Here is a 19,060-nt window from a genome sequence, read left to right on the forward strand (position 1 = left end):
GAGTGACTAACAGACACACACACACACACACACACACACACACTTATCTCAGGGTATTCGGTTTGCTTACTGGTCTGTTTCCCTTTCAGAAGACAGACTGAGGGCTCTTTGAGGAAAAGGATTTACTGTCTTTATAGTATTGAAGCAACAGATCAGTGAATAGTAATTCCTCTTTACCCTTCAAAATCCCTTCTCTTGATCCCCTGCCCTCAAGCCCATCTTTCCTGGGTTAGACATTCTTCCTACTTATGTTGCCACAGACAATGGGATGTGTTGCTATTTTGATTCTCTTTCCAAATTTGGCTGATTGCCCCTGAGGCCATAAAGATTCTGGGGGAGGAGGGACTTTTTCTTGGAAGCTTGAACAAAGTTATATTATGCTCAAATTACTAATCAGTTAAAACCTTATAATACTGTACAATAAAATTTACTTTAACCCAAATTGAATATTATTTTACTTTCTGATGAATCAGAATGGATGATAATACTCATTATGAATATTAATTATTATGAGTAATTGAAATGTAGAAAAGTGAAATTAATCTTTCTGGTTGACATGACAGGATAATGGATAGTCAGAATTTACTGTACCAGAAAGAAGATAAAATAGAGTAATGTCTTTGATGTTTTTAGTGAAAATCTGACTCAGACCTCTACTGCCGATATTTCAGGTTGCTATTGTTGCTAGAAAATTCCTGACATAAGAAAACTGCCTAGTGGAGTATAATTATGAAAGCCCAATTAAGAGTTTAAAAGTCTTAATATTAAAACAATTATTTTATTCTCTGTGGAAGACTTGGGAACATCATTAATGTTCCCAATATGCACTTAATTTTTACTTAAATCTAAGTAGTACCATCCCCATCTGTCCTGTCAGAAAATTCTTGCCCTTCTAAGATGATATCCAAGTCTATTACACCCAAAAATATTTGTATTTTTATCTAGCTTAATACTATAGTGTTTCTTTGAAGTTTAAAAATTTCATATCACAGATGCAAAAAAAAGAATTTGCAGCAACATTTTAAACCAGGAAAACTATTTATGTCTTTACAAAGTGAAACTGCTTTAGGAAGAAAGAGGGGCCCCTTTGAAAATTACTTACAAAGAGTTTCAGGGTCCAATCATCATTATCATCACTTTATACAAATGACCACATGTAGGCTGCAGTCAATGGCTACACAATTTCTTTTATCCATCAAGGCTTAATGGAAAGAAGTCAGATGAAAAGGAAATATAAATTCAAAATCTCTGTTCATGGTCTTAATGGCCTATTACTCAGCCAACTTTCTACATGTGGAATGCCTTCATTAATACGCCATTAAGGATGACTTTAAAACTTCTGATCTGTTCTGGGCTGCAAGTTATGTCTCACATAACAGGTTTTACTTGAGCTCCTTCCGGTCTGATATCTGTATCTATAAATATCTTTGTTAGTTATATCCTGCTTTAGGAGTGTAATGGTGCAGAGTATAAAAAATATATGTACCTTATTTAAAATAAAATATATTTGAAAATGTCCTTTTTCACAGTATAAAACGTGACAAGTTAAAAAAAAGAAGTAGGGGGCAGGAGAGTAATAGAATGGATTTTAATCACTCCTTTAATGCCAGACTGTTTGGCACAAAAGTAAATCTGCTTAGATGTTCTTGCAATATCTTGACCTTCTGTTCAATGGAGTGTGTGATCTCCAAGCTGATGTAGGCCAGTTTCTGAGATGCTGCTGTATCACGCCTCTCAATTCTAAAATGTTCCCCTTGGGGAAAGTTTGGGGGCCTGCTCTCTCTCATTCTCCACCTTTTCCCATTGTAGGGCATTTGAGGAAGCGGCAGAAATCTCTCTAAATTTTCCATTTTGACAGTAAATTCTGGTTTTTAGAACTTATCATTCAAACTAGAGATTCATTAGCATTTAAGTGTCTGTCACTAAGAAGTTGCTTAGGATATTCCTTGCATCACAACCTGGAAGGAAAGTATACAATTCCTAGTGTCTGAATTGGTGTATGATGTTTCCAACTGGGCAGGGAGGCATGAAATTTCAGACACTGCCCCCTTCCTAACCCTTTTCTATCAGCCTTGCTCTTATTCTCAGATCTCCAGCCATCTCTGACTCACACTTGACCTCATGCTAAGAGTAATGCTGATTGTGGGTAGGGATATATAAGAAGCCACTAACTCAGAAGGTCACTGGCTCAGGATGGAACCCTTTTCTACCCTGAGGTCCTCTGCCTGGCATGGAGCCCTCTTGTCTACCAGCCTCTCTTCCAACCACGCTGACTACCCACCTTGGCTCATGAGCCTTTATTCTACTGTCCTTAACTTGGGTCTGTCTCACTGGTGCTTTACCTGCCTGTCTCTGCTGAGGTCTTGGACTTCATATGTATTCTTGCCCATCTCCATGGCCCTGCTTGACCCCTTGTGGGCCTACTGTGGCTATTGCCACCCAAGACTTGAGGGAAAGGACATCTGCATCCTAATCTCTGTTGCGCCACCAGAAAACTATCTGACTTCAGGTTAAACTGCTTTGCACTTTTCTCCCTGTGAGAGGGGCTGTTTTGGATTATTTCTAGAGTCTTTTAGAAAACTCTAGGAACCATGGTACATCTTTTTCACCTCCTATTTACCCTCCATCTTCTCACTGTTTCAAAGAACTAAGAGTGCAAAATGCCATGATGTACCTGCATCATGGGCACATCTGCATCATGCCTGCATCATGGAACCCAGTTAGGAAGATAAACTTGTGAAGACAACAGCATTTCCCTTTATTTGCATCACATTGTATAATTAACAATGTGTAAGATGATGCCTTCAGAATTTCGCTCATGCTTGTGAAACTGTGTCCCCAGCATTTGAGGGAAGCTCCTCCACATAAGCGGCAGGAAAATGACCTTTTTTTCCCTTTAAAGAGCCAAACCACCATCCTTCATCTTTTTTCTTGTGTATCGTCACGATGTCGCCTGTGAAAACACACATACAAAGTTAGACATACAAAGTTAGACAAGTGAGTTCCTGCGATTAATGCCTTCCCGAGTTTGATCAGTTAAGACAGTTTTTAAGGAGATTCTGCTTTCAAGGAGTTACTTGGTAGCATCACTTTTCTGCAGGTGATTCAGACGAAGCAAAACTTATTGACCGCTTCTGCACGAAGCAGGCAGAATGCAGAGAATATTAAAAAGAGTTAGGTAATGGACAACTGAGTTGTGCCCTAAAGCAGTTTGATTAGAAACAAAATCACTTTGGATCCTATGTCCTTGTGCTGCCTGGTTTACTTTGGATAGAACTGATGGGTTGTCATCAAACTCTTCCTTGCTGTTTGTGCTTTAAGGGTTCCTCATGTTGGTGGGCACAATAGTTTGGTATGCTGACTATTAAGAGTATGTGCCACTGTATGTGCCAGCTGCATAGTCCGAAGTTCCAACCTACAGCTTTGCACAATAATATAACCCATTGTTCAACAATTTAGATAATTTGAATAAAGTATCAATTTGAAGACAATACTCCTTTAAAGCAATGATTGAAGTAAATAGAATTCCTAGTAAACACATGGCTGTTCTCTAATTCTCTATTTAAAAACAAGATAAAAACACTAGTCCCCGTCTTGTGAGAGAGTCCTTTCTCTCTGGCTGCTTCCTGTACATCAAAGTGGAAACATCCCCTTCCTTCAGGATCCAAGAGCTACTTGATCTTTAGCATCATCATAAAGTCATTTTCAGTCTTTTTTCTTTCACTTTTCTCCCCAGTAATTTTCTTTCCAAGGCAAAGGAGACTCTCAACCTCCCTTCTATCTTTCCTTAGTCACATCACTATTTTTTCTTGCAAGAGGTCATTCTCAGTCTAGAAACTCCATTTAATGTGTTCTCTCAGGTCAATAGATTGACACAATCCACTACTGGAATTCAAACACGTAATTTATGGACTACCCTGGCCATCCAGTATTTAAGACTCCACGGTTCCAACATAAGAGGCGCGGGTTTGATCTCTTGTTGGGGATCTAAGATCCTACATGCCTCAAGGTATGGTCACAAAGTAAAAATGTAAAAACAAAACAAATAAATAATTTAAAATTTTATCTTCAGCTTTCCTAAGACTCCAACATGTCATTCCATTTAAAGAACCCACTTGGGATATAATGTATAAGTAGGCTTTGCAACCAACAGAGAACTGAAGATAAACAAGATGATCAATTTAATGTGTTAACTATGTAACTCAAACTCAGGACCCTGGGCTCTAGGTGGCATCTGGGATAGATGTTTTAACTCATATGGAAAGTGGGAATACTGCATTTCATTTACTCACTTACTGACATAAGTAGTCTTTGGATGGCGTGATAAATAACAAAGTGACTTCTATAACACTTAAAACTTTTAAATTAAAAAAAAAAAACTTTTAAATTAAAGACAACACTGATTTCAGATGAAAGCAGGAGTGGGGTCCACTTTCTATTTCCTTTTTTCTTGTCTTTACTTATTTCTGAGCTACAAGGAAAAGTAACTGTGTGGAGAAGTCTGACTGGCAAACTGCAAAGGAAGCACCCGTGAACCAATAGCAAATATGTGGTGGTGTCCCTGTTGTTAAACTGTTAAATCCATTTTGACTTTCTGTTGATTCTAGGTGCTGTGTCCTGGTCGTGGAATATGTTTTCTCCCATGACACAATTCTTTCTCACTAATATTTTCATCTCCAGATCTCTGCCTTAGCTTAACATTCGAATGTGGTTGCTAACTGGACGCACAAAGAAAGTCGAGGTGGTAACCTTTTCTCATTTAATAATCTCGAGGTTTTCACAACCCCTTGTTGTTGCTGTTCAGTCACCAAGTTGTGTCTGACTCTTCGTGACCCCATGGACTGCAGCGTGCCAGGCTCCTCTGACCCATACTGTCTCCCGGGGTTTGCCCAAGTTCATGTCCAGTGAATCAGTGATGCCATCCAACCATCTCATCCTCTGTCGCCCTCTTATCTTTCTGCCTTCAATCTTCCCCAGCATCAGGGTCTTTTCCAAAGAGTCAGCTGTTCACATCAGGTGGTCAAAGTATTGAAGCTTCAGCTTCACCATCAGTCCTTCCAAAGAGTATTCAGGGTTGATTTCCTTTAAGATTGACTGGTTTGATCTCCTTGCTCTCCAAGCGACTCTCAAGAGTCTTCTCCAGCACCACAATTGGAAAGCATCAATTCTTTGGTGCTCTGCCTTCTTTATTGTCCAGCTCTTATATCCATACATGATTACTGGGAAGACCATAGCCTTGACTATATGGAACACTGTCGGAAAAGTGATGTCTTTGCTTTTTAACACACCGTCTAGCTTTCCTGTCAAGAAGCAATAGTCTTCTAATTTCATGGCTGCAGTCACCATTTGCAGTGATTTTAGAGCTCAAGAAGAGGAAATCTGTCACTGCTTCCACCTTTCCCCCCTTCTATTTGCCATAAAGTGATGGGACTGAATGCCATGATCTTAGTTTTTTTAATATTGAGTTTTAAGCTGGCTTTTTCACTCTCTTCCTTCACCCTCCTCAAGAGGCTCTTTAGTTCCTCTTTGATTTCTGCCATTAGAGTGTTATCATCTGCATATCTGAGGTTGTCCTTACATAATACCTTCCAATGTTAAACAAAAATCTGTGACATGGAGAAGGGGATCTGATTCCTTTGATTAGTCGTAAAACCCCTTTCTGAGAGAGAAGTAGGAGAAATACTAAGCTGGGAGTCCTCCGACCCATGTTCTAGAACGGGCATTTAGATTAAGCCATGAGAGGAAGTGACATCACACTCCAGTATGTGTAGCTTCTAAAAAGGAAAAAGGTGAGGCTGCCTCTCTGATAACTGTCCATTTCTGATATTCTACCCCAACTGAGCCCTGTGATTAACAGTGTGACTGGGTTTCCAAGTTCAAATCCTAGGCCTCGACTGCTAGTGACTTTACCCGAAGTCCTTCACATTTCTATGTCTCAGTCTCCAGTCATAAAACAGGCATTAAAAAATAATACCTACCTCAAAAGGTTTTTATGAATATTAAGTTGGACAATGTGTTTGCAGCAAGGTCTGGCACCTGGTAAATACCGCATAGATGTCAGCTGTTTTTATTATGTGAGCTTTCTTTCTGGTATGCTTATCTTTCTATTTTCTAAGAAGGGTGATTATAAACCTGCACTGATTTAACACGGTACTACTTTAAAAGCTAAGACAAAGTTATAGTCAAGTTAAAGATTATAGTTAAGTTAAAGGTTACAGTCAAGTTAAAGATTTCACATGAGAAGGCAAGTCAACTATTTGAGAAAGATTCTTACCTTTTTCCAAGTCCAATTCATCATCTTGCCTGGCTTGAAAAGAATATAAGGCCTTGCAAAGACCATTGCCGAGCTGGGTCACACCGGAGGCTGAAAGTTAGATCAAGTTATAGTGACTAATGCTGGGTCAGTAGGCAAGATGAACACAGTGGGGAAGTGGTCTAGTTTTCACCACATAGTGCAGAGCTTGAATATATTGAAATCTTCCCCGAAGGAAGGTTTATCATTGTACATAACACTCATTCTTTGATTCAATAACCATTTCTGATGTAGGTATTATGTGAATGAACTGTGTATGTTATATACTCTAAAGCTATAATATAGAAAATAAGTCTAGAGACAAAAGTTATTATAGTAGTAATAATAATGATGACCGTTTTAAATTGTTTTCCATGTGAATTTCACATAGGTCAATCTGTGTTGACCGATGTTGTGTTTGTGTCTTGGAAAACCCACACCTGTTTTTCCCATCAGGAATATATTGGAGCAGGAGCGTCCTACCATTATCCCCAGGTACTTAGGGAACTGTTTCTCAAACTGTGCGACTGTGGGTCTTTAATGTACAGGTGGCTACAATGGCCTGGGTTTGACTGAAACTCTTTTTTTGCCAAGTTCTAGTCAAGAACCTAGAGAGTCAAGGTTATGGTAATACTATAGTTGAAAAATAAAGGATAATGAAATGTGCTTGTATGGATGTGTGTTGGGGGGGGAGGGGGGTTTGAAAGGTAAAAGGCAGCGGGGGTAGATGGACAAATGACCAAAGTCAAGTGACTGAACAAAGCTGGTAGGCTTTGGGATCACGATGTTTCTCACCCAGAGTACCGGGTTTCCATGGCAGTTTGGAGGAGGCTGTGGAGACAGGGCTGCAGAGCTCCTCACAGTGTTTCCAGGGTAAGCGTGTGGACAACAAATTGCAGGCTGTCTGAATAACATGGATGCTGGGGACTAGGGGTACCTTCCCTAAAACATCAGAGAGTTCTACCCCCCTCCCCACCTGGATTCTTCTTGAGTCCTTCCCACCTTTTGGATGACATTTGCACAGAAAGCTACACATTCTAATAAATTAATCAGTCCTGATTGAAATGTTAATTTCCTTGAGCCAATTTATATCAATGTGGTTCTGAAAAGAAAATATAATTTTGGCAATGTGCTTTACAGATAGTACCCAGCCTCGAATTATTCTGGGCATGAGATTACCTGTAGACGAAGGACTTGGAATTCTCTGCCCATCAGAAGATGCTCTGTTCACAACATTCTCTAGTCTCTTCATCAAAACAGGCCGAGATATTTTTACAGAACTATGTGTCTGCTGCTGTTTGAATAGGGGGGAAAAGATATTTTTAACAGCACTATCAACAAAAGTATTTGAGAAAAGTAACTCTTCTGCAACTGTTTTCCTCAGGAATTTGTTTTTTAATTATTGGGGGAAGGATGTAAAGAAATTACCCAATACATTTCTAAATCTACTATAGTGAGGTTTTGTTACTGAAACCTTAATATTTTCAGAATTAGACATTACTATATCTTATAGCCTGTGTTTGCAATTCTGACCTGTAGCCTTAAGCCAAATAATATTTACAGCATTCCTTCTATAAATTCAGCTTTAATTGGTTTTGATGCAAGTGAAATAATCATGACTCTGTGTAAATAACTGAGACCCTTTAAGAACTCAAGTTTCAGAAAGAAAACTGTCCCTTCATCACAAGGTAGTTACAGCTCCCTCTTCTGGTAGCAAATGGAAATGAGTATAACTGTGTATACTCACATGCTCATCAATTCCTAGAGTGAAACACTGGGAAAGCATTAATACATGTGTGTGAACCTTTTAATTGTGCTCACACATTATCAACATCATGTACTATGTTAAATGGATGAGACTACTGATTATCACAAAATCTTACAATTTAGGTCTGTAATAGAAATTTTACTATAAGAGCATGTTCAAAGGATAAAGTTAGAAAATGAGAAGGAAGAAGGAACCCAAAGTATTTTTAACTCATTAATTTACATATGAATACAAATAATGTCTTCGTTTGTGTTTAGCTCTTGTTACTGTGCTCAAAAAATAATTAAATAAGTTTATCTTAAAATTGTGCAATTGGAGATTTGAGCATATGGCATATATAATTCCTAACAGCTTTTTTGCCCTTGATGCTGCTTTGAGTCATTCTACCCAACAAGGCCAGTCAAGAAATTATAACCAGCCTCTTAAATGTTTACCTTTTCTTTCCACTTGAAGATGGAGTTACTACAGGGATGGCTGGGTTGAGGTCTTTGCTCAAGTTCTGCTAACACAGATGACAGTTTATAGCAGTTTGCTTGCAGAAGGTCTAGTTTCAAGCTATTCTGTGGAAACAGCATTTGACCATCAGAGTACATTTCTAGAGAAGGAGGTGGATAAAGGGACGTCAGGATAACTTCCAAAATGACAAAGAGGTTCAGAAAAGTACACATTCAACTCATTGCAATTCATTTGCAGAAAATGCTGAAGAGGGAAAAACAATGGACCCTTTAAGAAGTCTAAGAAAGCCTTAGTTGTTGAGTGAGTCTTTTTCAGGACCCTTGTAAATAAGGTAAACCAGAAAGCTTGATAGATATATTACTCAGCATTTCGTGACAAAGAAGAGCTTTACTTGACTTTCTGCTGAGGAATGGGGAAAAGAGAATAGTAAGTACTGATTGCAGAAGGCAGGCTTTCAGGGGGCTTTGAAGAAAGGCAAAGGAGCCATGGGCACTTAAAGAACAGAATTGACTCCTGTCAACAGAATCAAACTAAAATGATGTGTGGCAGGGTTTTTGTTGGTGGTGGTATTATTTATTGAAGAGGTGAGGTCTTACATTACCTGGAAAGTTTGCAGTAACACTTCTGAAAACTAGAAACAATATTCTGGGCTATTTGAATATAAAAATAAAAAGTGAAACTAAAGCTATTCTCTTAGTCTCTCCTCTTTTCAATTTGACCTTGAACTAGAAATTTATATTGACTTCTCTGTCAAGTTGTGTTCAGCCAAGGTAAATCAAATCACAGAATCTAAATACTGGAAAGAGTCTGCTTATCCAACATTCTCCTCACCATTGCCTCTCCCTTCTCCACATCTCCAGCCTGGGGATTCCTTTTTTTTCCCTACTTTTTGGCTGCGCCACTCAGAATGCAGATCTTGATTCCCTGACCAGGGATCAAACCCGTGCCAGCTGCAGTGGAAGCAAGGTAACCACTGGATTGCCAGGGAAGTCTGCAGCCTGGGATTCATAATCCTAACATCCCTCTCAGGGAATCATAGCCATGGACCAAACACCTCCAATCGATGGGGAAGGGCTCTAGTCCTTGGAATAATTCACTGCACAGTTGGCAGGCTCACCTAAGATGCGATCAAAAGCTCCTCCACAGCTTCTAGCCTTAGATCCAGTCTGCACTTGAGAACATCAACAGCAAGTCTCTCTGTTCTGTGGTGTTCCTTCTGGTATCCAAAGATAATATCTGCCCCCAAACACTTCCAGTTTCTGCAACAATTTCTCAGATAATATAGATTGCCAATATTCTTGTCCCAAACATGGCACTGGACCAAGAGCCAATGAAATAGGAAATAGAGATTCCCCTGCAAGAAACCTTCCCTGCCTAAGACAAAATCAATCTACCACCATTACTGTTAATAGTTTCCCTCCACCAGTTGTGGGGATGTGTAATCTCTGACACAGATATTTGGCATCCACTATTTGAAGACCCTTTTTGCTTCATCGCTAGATCCTAAACACCATAAATTCAGGGGTTAGATCATCTCCCATCTTGCATCTTCCACTGTGTGAATCAGGCCAGTTGTGTACCTGGAAGATCCTAATACAAATTCTGTATCAGTGACAAAATTCTATGCAAGAACCCAAAGAAATAAACTTATAAATTAATGCCATCATAAAATGCTTCATATAATTTCCTTTTGGTAAATATCATTTACACTGAATTAGTTAACCAAACATTTTATGTTGTCACAGAAAATGTCTTTCAGTCTGTTTTATAATTTTATAAAAATTGTAGCCATATGTCACTGCAAGGATATTAGACCTCTGTTCCCAAGTGAACAGAATTCAGGCCTGTCTTTTCACAAAAAGTGTCAGGTTTATTTCTGAAACAGCACCTCCACTAAAGGAAGCTGCTGTTAAAAAACAGATAAACAGTACCTGGCTGCATCTGTCAATTTTTACCAAAGGACTATTGAAATTGATCTTCAGACATAATTTATTAGGTACGTACTTTTTACAAGAGAGTTAGGCTACATGCAAGGAAAGGAAAACTGGCCCAGCTTCCTGGATCCTTCAAAACATTGCTAAAGATTTAATCTCTTCCTGAATTCTTCTCAAATTAACCCCAATCAGCTTTCTCTCCAATCATAACAGAAATTGTGTACCTTGCCACACATAGGTCACAGTATTTGTTTGTTTTTATTCCTGTATAAGATTCATAGGCCTTTGCTAACTTCCTTATAATGTGGGTTCCTTTGAAGAGGTCGCACCGCCCATCAATCGCAACAAATGTCTGGGTGCTGCTGCAGTCCAGCCTTTCGGCAAAATGGCCCGGAAGTGCCTCTCCCTACCTCCACTGACCGTACCTCCCCTCCCCTCAAAATGACCTTGGCCTCGGAAGTTTTTTCCCTTGTTTCCCTGGAAGCTCTCACACCCTAAACAGCCATCTTCCCTCTGTACATCCACATCTCTCCTTTCCCCCATTATTCTCAGAGGACCCTGATGTTGGCTCTGGGATAAATGGGAAACAGCATCTCTATAATAATTGCCAGGATTTCAGCTCTCCTCTGTGCACTATGCTAGCATTTTCTAAATACTGTTTCAACCTCACAAAACCCCTTTGAGGTAAGTACCGACATCCCCACTTCCAAGATGAGAAAACTAAACCTGTCCCAGGTCCCTGTAACCGGCCGAGCTAGATCCGGATGCAGGCCTCTCTGAAAGCAGACCCTGCATTTGTTTTTCAGTCACATCTGTTAACTGAGGTAGAGTACACATGATTTTCAGACCTTGACTGAGTGATTCTATGGTGGGGGCGGGGGAGGGATTTTATTTTAGGCTTTTATTTATTTTTTTTTTTTTGCCCTGGGAGAACACTAAAGCAAACAACTCTAAGTAGCTGGGTTTTTCCAGATTCCTCAAACCACTTGTCAAGGAGCTGACCTACAAGCTGTCTGACTAGACTGTTCTGTGTCATGAGAAAGGGAAGGCAAACAGCGGTCAAACGGGCCAGAACACAGGCGTCCCCCAAATAGCTCCTTCATCATTAAATCTAGGAAACTGTGCTCCACAAATATTTACCTCGTCCATTAAGGCTGCTGTGCTTTTTTCGCTCTCTGAGTCTGAGAAGGAAGAGTGGCTGGAGTAGGCTCTCAGCATTCGTTCCAAGCCTGCAAGTGAAATCATACTGCCAGTCACCATTGCTGAGTCCTGGAGGGACAGGGGTTAAAGTTGGTTATGCTCAAAGGGAGCCAGAGCCCAGAACTGATTCCTGGAGCATTTCCCAAATGGCTGGAGCCCTTTGTGTATGTAGTTGTTGCTAAATTTTACTGAATGGGTGACCTGTACCTTCATTTAATGAGATTAGAGAAATGCTGGTGCTTAAGGAGTTTTGATTGCTGTTCAAGATGAAAAACTCAAGATGAGCTTTTGAGTCCTTCCTGTAGATCCATTCAGTGGCAGTTCCCTAACATTTACCATGATCTTAAGCTCTCCTCTGCTGGTATTTACCTTTCTAAACATTTTGCTCTCTTGGATTTCCTATCAAGTATTATATTGCAATAGTGTTCTCTGGTCCACAAAAAACAAGCTCCACATATCAGAATCCCAAGTATGGAATTGTTTTCATTATCTGTAGCACTTTAGAGCTTCTTCATGTTCTAACATACCTAACCTCTAAGCACAGGATTTAATTTGAATGATTTTCACATCGCTCAGGAAGTTGGTTTAAAAAAAAAAACAAACAAGTGGTGATCATTCTGTAAAGTATAGAAGTGTTGAATCATTAAGTTGTGCACCTATAACTAATGTAGTGTTTTATATCAATAATACTTCAGTACAAAATAAATTAATTAAAAAAATCTTAAATCACCTATTAACACCCCTCCAATGGAATAATATAAACTAATATGGGGAAAATAAATAAATAGAAGCCTTGTACTTAGGAGGTTTTTGTTGTTTAGTTGCTAAGTCCTGTCTGACTCTTTGTGACCCCAAGGACTATAGCCCACTAGGCTCCTCTGTCCTTGGGCTTTCCCAGGCAAGAATACTGGCCTGGGTTGTCATTTCCTTCTCCAGGAGATCTTCCCAACCCTGGGATTGAACCTGGGTCTCCTACACTGGCAGGCAGGTTCTTTACAACTAGCGCCACCTGGGAAGTAAACCACCTAGTAGGTTTACTATGTTTTAATCCAAACTAATTGTCCTTTGTATCAGCCAATTTCAGGAACAGAGTAAAATGTTACAATGCTAGAAACGGTGGTATAGTACTTGTAAAAATCTCACAGATGGACCAAAATGTCATGTTTAATTTTTTTTGCTCCCTCCTTTGAGAGAAAATTTTTCTTTATTCACACAAATTAGGTCTGACATTTGGTCCTTTGAATGAGATGATTCCTGCACCAGTCAGCAAAAGCAGAAGCACCCCAACTCTGAATGAAACCTCAGGATAGAATACTTTCCCTCATTAGGCCAATCAAAGAGATAGCTACATACCTTCTTGGTCTCGCGAGGCTTTTTCAATATCTTTTTGCAGTCTCAACAGTTTTGATTTTATTGAAGATGTCTGTCGCTCTTTACTCATTGCATTTTTAGGATCTTCTTCCTTTAGGAAAAAAGAAGGAAGTTTAGCAATTTAAGTGGAAAAAAGGAAGAGTTGTTACTACTAGTTTCACTGAGACTTTCACTGCTACATTCAAATTTAACTTAATGGAAGGTTAAAAAAAAAAAAATAATAAAACCAGGATAACCTTTGATTTTCCACAGATAGTTTTACCTTTTCTAGAGCTGCTTAATAAGAAGACATCTTGCTCACAACTGGTAAATATATAGCCAAGAACTTACTTTAACAGGAAAAATTACCCTTGGAACGTGAATGTTACTATAGCTATTTCATAGGAGTAAGTGGCTCACCAAGGTCAGGGGCGTGAGAACTGTAAGGAGACTAGCTGACCTAACCAGGACCTTTCAGTTGAGGGGAAGCAGGGCAAAGGTCACTCCTTGCAGGAGAAACGGCCCAAGCAAAGGATAGAGGGAGGATTTTTGTGAAATAAAAAATAAACATACCAGTTGCTGGAGCAAATATAGTGGAAGAAAAAAATTATCTAAGTAGTTTAGGTCAGATTTGATGGCTGAAGTAGAAATTTTACCATGTAGATTGAGAACTATTAACTATGTAAGAGCTTTCATAAGCATTGTTTCCAGAATTGAAAGAATAAAGATGTTAGGACACAGTGTAAACGCCTAGTAACAAGTCAAAGAGCAAATGTCCTTCAATGATATGCAACTTAAAATGATTAAAACCTTTGTGTGCAAAAACAAAAAGGTGTTAGGTCTGGTGGGGTGGTGGGTGATCATGAATGCAGTAGAGACTGAAGTCTTGGAGAAAGAGGGAAAACTGATGACTGAAGATGGAAGTGGAGGAGTCAGAACTTATCTGAAAAGGAAGGAGAAAGACTGGGACCCTAAATATTGGTGGAGAGATTAGCTTTAGAAAGATTGTCCTGAAGAAAGGGAAGCATGATGATTTAGAGCAAAGAGAATACTGTAATAGCCTTTATAAAAATATAATGAGATTAAAATATTTAACTATATGCTGTGTTCAGTTCAGTTCAGTTGCTCAGTTGTGTCCAACTCTTTGTGACCCCATGAACCGCAGCACACCAGGCCTCCCTGTCCATCACCAACTCCCGGAGTCCACCCAAGCCCATGTCCATTGTGTCGGTGATGCCGTCCAACCATCTCATCCTCTGTCGTCCCCTTCTCCTCCTGCCCTCCATCTTTCCTAACATCAGGGTCTTTTCAAATGAGTCAGCTCTTCGCATCAGGTGGCCAAAGTATTGGAGTTTCAGCTTCAACATCAGTCCTTCCAATGAACAATCAGGACTGATCTCCTTTAGGATGGACTGGTTGGATCTCCTTGCAGTCCAAGAGACTCTCAAGAGTCTTCTCCAACACCACAGTTCAAAAGCATCAATTCTTCGGTGCTCAGCTTTCTTTATAGTCCAATTCTCACATCCATACATGACCACTGGAAAAACCATAGTCTTGATTAGACAGACCTTTCTTGACAAAGTAACATCTCAGCTTTTTAATATGCTATCTAGGTTGGTCATAACTTTCCTTCCAAGGAGTAAACGTCTTTTAATTTCATGGCTACAATCACCATCTGCAGTGATTTTGGAGCCCAGAAAAATAAAGTCAGCCACTGTTTCCCCATCTATTTGCCATGAAGTGATGGGATCGGATGCCATGATCTTATTTTTCTGAATGTTGAGCTTTAAGCCAACTTTTTCACTCTCCTCTTTCACTTTCATCAAGAGGCTCTTTAGTTCTTCTTCACTTTCTGCCATAAGGGTGGTGTCATCTGCATATCTGAGGTTATTGATTATCCTGGACATCCTGGGATATGAAGTCAGGTGGGCCTTAGGAAGCTTCACTATGAACAAAGCTAGTGGAGGTGATGGAATTCCAGTTGAGCTATTTAAAATCCTAAAAGATGATGCTGTGAAAGTGCTGCACTCAATATGTCAGCAAATTTGGAAAACAGCAGTGGCCACGGGACTGGAATAGGTCAGTTTTCATTCCAACCCCAAAGAAAGGCAATGCCAAAGAATGCTCAAACTACCGCACATTGCACTCATCTCACACGCTAGTAAAGTAATGCTCAAAATTCTCCAAGCCAGGCTTCAGCAATACATGAACTGTGAACTTCCAGATGTTCAAGCTGGTTTTAGAAAAAGCAGAGGAACCAGAGATCAAATTGCCAACATCCGCTGGATCATCGAAAAAGCAAGAGCGTTCCAGAAAATCATCTATTTCTGATTTATTGACTATGCCAAAGCCTTTGACTGTGTGGATCACAATAAACTGTGGAAAATTCTGAAAGAGATGGGAATACCAGACCATCTGACCTGCCTCTTGAGAAACCTGTATGCAGGTCAGGAAGCAAGTTAGAACTGGACATGGAACAACAGGCTGGTTCCAAACAGGAAAAGGAGAAAGTCAATGCTGTATATTGTCACCCTGCTTATTTAACTTATATGCAGAGTACATCATGAGAAATGCTGGGCTCGAGGAAGCACAAGCTGGAATCAAGATTGCCAGGAGAAATATCAATATGCTGTGTACTATATAATTTTTTTTCTGTACCTTTCATTCATGTGATTCTTATAACAATTCTATGAAATTGGTTTTATTTTCCCCATTTTACCTGTGATACTCAGAAATAAATGAAGGCCCAAGACTAAACAGCTGGTAAGTAATTACTCCTGAAAGTCAACTTCTGTGACTCTCAAGTCCCCACTAGTCCACTCCGTCACACATCTGCCCAAGGCTGAAAGCCCAAGCTGACATTACTCCCACAGGTGGGCTCTTAGTTTACCAACTGCAAGGATGCCTCTGTCTAACCATCAACCCTTTCTTGCTGGACGAATGCACATTATAATCTGAATTCCATGTCAGTCCAAGACTTAATTTGGCTTCTTTGGGGATGTCTATTGTTTGCAAATGTATTTCCAGGAATAGATTACTACTGGATTAACTTGAGATAGAGTAGACTGCCATCATTAACTTTCTTAAATTTGTTCTTCTCTTCCAAAAATTTGTCAGAAAGAAGATCAATATCAGAGGTGGCATTTAAACCACAGATACAGTCTTTTGAACATAGCCTTTACAGTAAACTTACAAATATTTTTCACACTAATCACCAGCCCTTCAATATTTACACTCAGATTGTTTTCCTGTCTTACCCTAGTCCGTGTGAATTTTGTAGCACTCGATAAAACCCAGTCCACACTTACTGTTAATGACTATAAAGTTAGATTTTGGAGGTGTTTTGCTTTAAGAATATTGTCGCTGTTGTTCAGTCACTAAGTCGTGTCTGACTTTTTTCTGTCTCACGGACTGCAGGACACCAGGCCTCCATATCCCTCATTATCTACCGGAGTTTGCCCAAGTTCATGTCCATTGAATTGGTGATACAATCCAACCATCTCATTCTCCCCCTCCTCTCCTCCTGCCCTCAATCTTTCCCAGATTCAGGGTCTTTTCCAATGAGTTGGCTCTTCGCATCAGGTGGCCAAAGTATTGGAGCTTCAGCTTCAGCATCAGTCTTTCCAATGAATATTCAGGGTTGATTTCCTTCAGGATTGACTGGTTTGATCTCTTTGTAGTCCAAGGGACTCAAGAGTCTTCTCTACACAATTGAAAAGCATCAAGAATATTAAGGATATTAAGAAAATCTTATTCTCCCAGTTGGAGAATCAGTCCATTCTCTAAGACAACATACATAGTCATTAGTTCTGGTGCACTGAAATGACATAGAAATCAAAATTTCCCATGGGCATGTCAATTAAAGATAAACCATTGTGGCTGCTTCTTTATGTTTCAATAGGACCTTAGTCAAATTTTCAAGGAGAATGACCCTTAGTTTATTGACAGGTTAGCTTATAGAGGTATTTTCACAAGAAAGTAATCTATATATTTTATTGTACATTGTCTCATCTCAGGGATCACCTACACTATTTGGAAGAAAAAAAGGTACTTTCTCCATGTAATCAAATCTTCCTTCCCACTTTCATCTCTATCTTTGTTTCTGCTTTGAACAGACATTGCAATTGCTAATTTACTTTGTCTTTCACAGGGAGCTCTGATCAATACCATGTAATAACATAAATGGGAAAAGAATTTGAAAAAGAATAGATACATGTATTTGTAGGACCAAGTCACATTGTTGTACATCTGAAACCAACACAACATTGTTAATCGATTATGCTCCAATGAAAATTAATTTTTTAATTAAAAAAATGAAATATTTGCTTCAAAAATAAAAAGATTCAGTCTAAGATCCTCTTTGACTTTCTTCCCTTGCAGAGAATACTGAAGATGTATTTTCATTACCCCATCTGTAAACCACAGTTTTTAAACTTATGCAGACTATAAAAAGTCAATATTTTAATTTAAAAAACAATGTTTCCTTTACAATTGCTCTCAATTTTTAAAGAAATGAATCCCTCAGTATATGACTAAGGTTCCCCACTAATGAAACCTCCTTCCATCCATACTTACAAAGTAGTCGGTTAATAGGAACTCAGATTTATTTTCTGTAGATGAAACTGTGGTTTCTTCCATGAGAGCCTGGATATCTTTTTCGATGTCTATTTGGCTGATGGCACAGTGAATCTGCGTGTGGCACTGCAAGGCCAAGAAAAGCAGAACAAGGTTGCAGAGGACATGTTTCCTGCCAGTTCTTACCATGCACACCAGAGACGGCAGATTCTCTGCTACTCACTGTGGTCAAGGTCTGGCCAAAAACAGAAATATGTTGGGAGTACTGGTTTAAGTTATTGCATAAGAGTTGAATTCTTTCTTTCTCCAGCTCAAGGATGCTCTGAAAAGGATAAAAAATGATATTACATCAGCTCACTGCTATATTTGCCAACAAAAGTCCGTCTAGTTAAGGCTATGGTTTTCCAGTGGTCATGTATGGATGTGAGAGTTGGACTGTGAAGAAAGCTGAGCGCAGAAGAATTGATGCTTTTGAACTGTGGTGTTGGAGAAGACTCTTGAGAGTCCCTTGGACTGCAAGGAGATCCAACCTGTCCATCCTAAAGGAGATCAGTCCTGGGTGTTCATTGGAAGGACTGATGCTGAAGCTGAAACTCCAGTACTTTGGCCACCTGACGTGAAGATTTGACTCATTGGAAAAGACCCTGATGCTGGGAGGGATTGGGGGCAGGAGGAGAAGGGGACGACAGAGGATGAGATGGCTGGACGGCATCACTGACTCGATGGACATGAGTTTGAGTAAACTCCAGGAGTTGGTGATGGACAGGGAAGCCTGGCGTGCTGCGATTCATGGGGTCGCAAAGAGTCAGACACGACTGAGCGACTGAGCTGAACTGAACTGTTATATTTACAAAACTAAAGGCTCCCACCGAGCACTAACACACTGAAGAAAGTCTGAGTGAGCCGTCCTGTTTGTGCCTCTTGATCCAAACTGCAGAGGGGGCAGGTTCTCAGGACAGGAATGGATTTGGTGTCTGTCTATTTATCCTCCGTTAGGATTAATTTTGGCTTCCCTGCTGGCTCAGGGGTAAAGAATCCACAGCAATGCAGGAGACACAGGAGTTGTGGGTTTGATTCCTGGGTCAGGAAGATCCCCTGGAGAAGGGCATGGCCACCCACTCCAGTATTCTTGCCTGGAGAATCCCATAGACAGAGGAGCCTGGTGGGCTATAGTCCACAGGGTTGCAAAGAGTTGGACATGACTGAGCATGTACGCATGCAGGATTGATTTCACTCTCATACTTTCACTGTCTATTCTAGGCCAAAAGGCACACAGGTGGATGCCATAGGTTACTTGGTGTTCACAAAGAAGGGGGAGAAAGGAATCATTTGAAATCATTTGTGCATTCCAGAAAAAGAATGAAACCCAGTAAAAGCCCTTCTGTATTTAGGAAATGTAGTCAGACACTAAATATTTCTAGAACTGTTTGCAGCGCATACAAGGCATTCTGTTAGTCTTTGCAGGGACAGCGATGATGAGATGCA

At 39.9% G+C, this 19,060-nt stretch overlaps 1 protein-coding gene across 7 annotated transcripts in view; it reads right to left on the bottom strand.

Moving 5' to 3' along the window:
• Window positions 1–2,734: 2,734 nt before the first annotated feature.
• The window catches only part of NOSTRIN (nitric oxide synthase trafficking), a 60,549-nt gene continuing 44,223 nt past the window's right edge, over window positions 2,735–19,060 (bottom strand). For 6 of the 7 annotated variants that reach the window (XM_061135042.1, XM_061135040.1, XM_061135044.1 and 3 more), the window contains 8 exons: window positions 17,799–17,897; window positions 17,576–17,701; window positions 13,004–13,112; window positions 11,591–11,679; window positions 8,495–8,620; window positions 7,472–7,586; window positions 6,275–6,364; window positions 2,735–2,953 (listed from right to left, as the gene is read on the bottom strand). In XM_061135042.1, the coding sequence (XP_060991025.1) occupies window positions 2,817–2,953; window positions 6,275–6,364; window positions 7,472–7,586; window positions 8,495–8,620; window positions 11,591–11,679; window positions 13,004–13,112; window positions 17,576–17,701; window positions 17,799–17,897 (891 nt within the window). In that variant the 3' untranslated portion in view covers window positions 2,735–2,816. The remainder of the gene's footprint in view (window positions 2,954–6,274; window positions 6,365–7,471; window positions 7,587–8,494; window positions 8,621–11,590; window positions 11,680–13,003; window positions 13,113–17,575; window positions 17,702–17,798; window positions 17,898–19,060) is intronic. The other variant, XM_061135041.1, reaches the window with a different exon arrangement.

The sequence above is a fragment of the Dama dama genome, chromosome 33 (assembly GCF_033118175.1).
Source record: "Dama dama isolate Ldn47 chromosome 33, ASM3311817v1, whole genome shotgun sequence".
In the NCBI taxonomy this organism is placed as follows: Eukaryota; Metazoa; Chordata; class Mammalia; order Artiodactyla; family Cervidae; genus Dama; species Dama dama.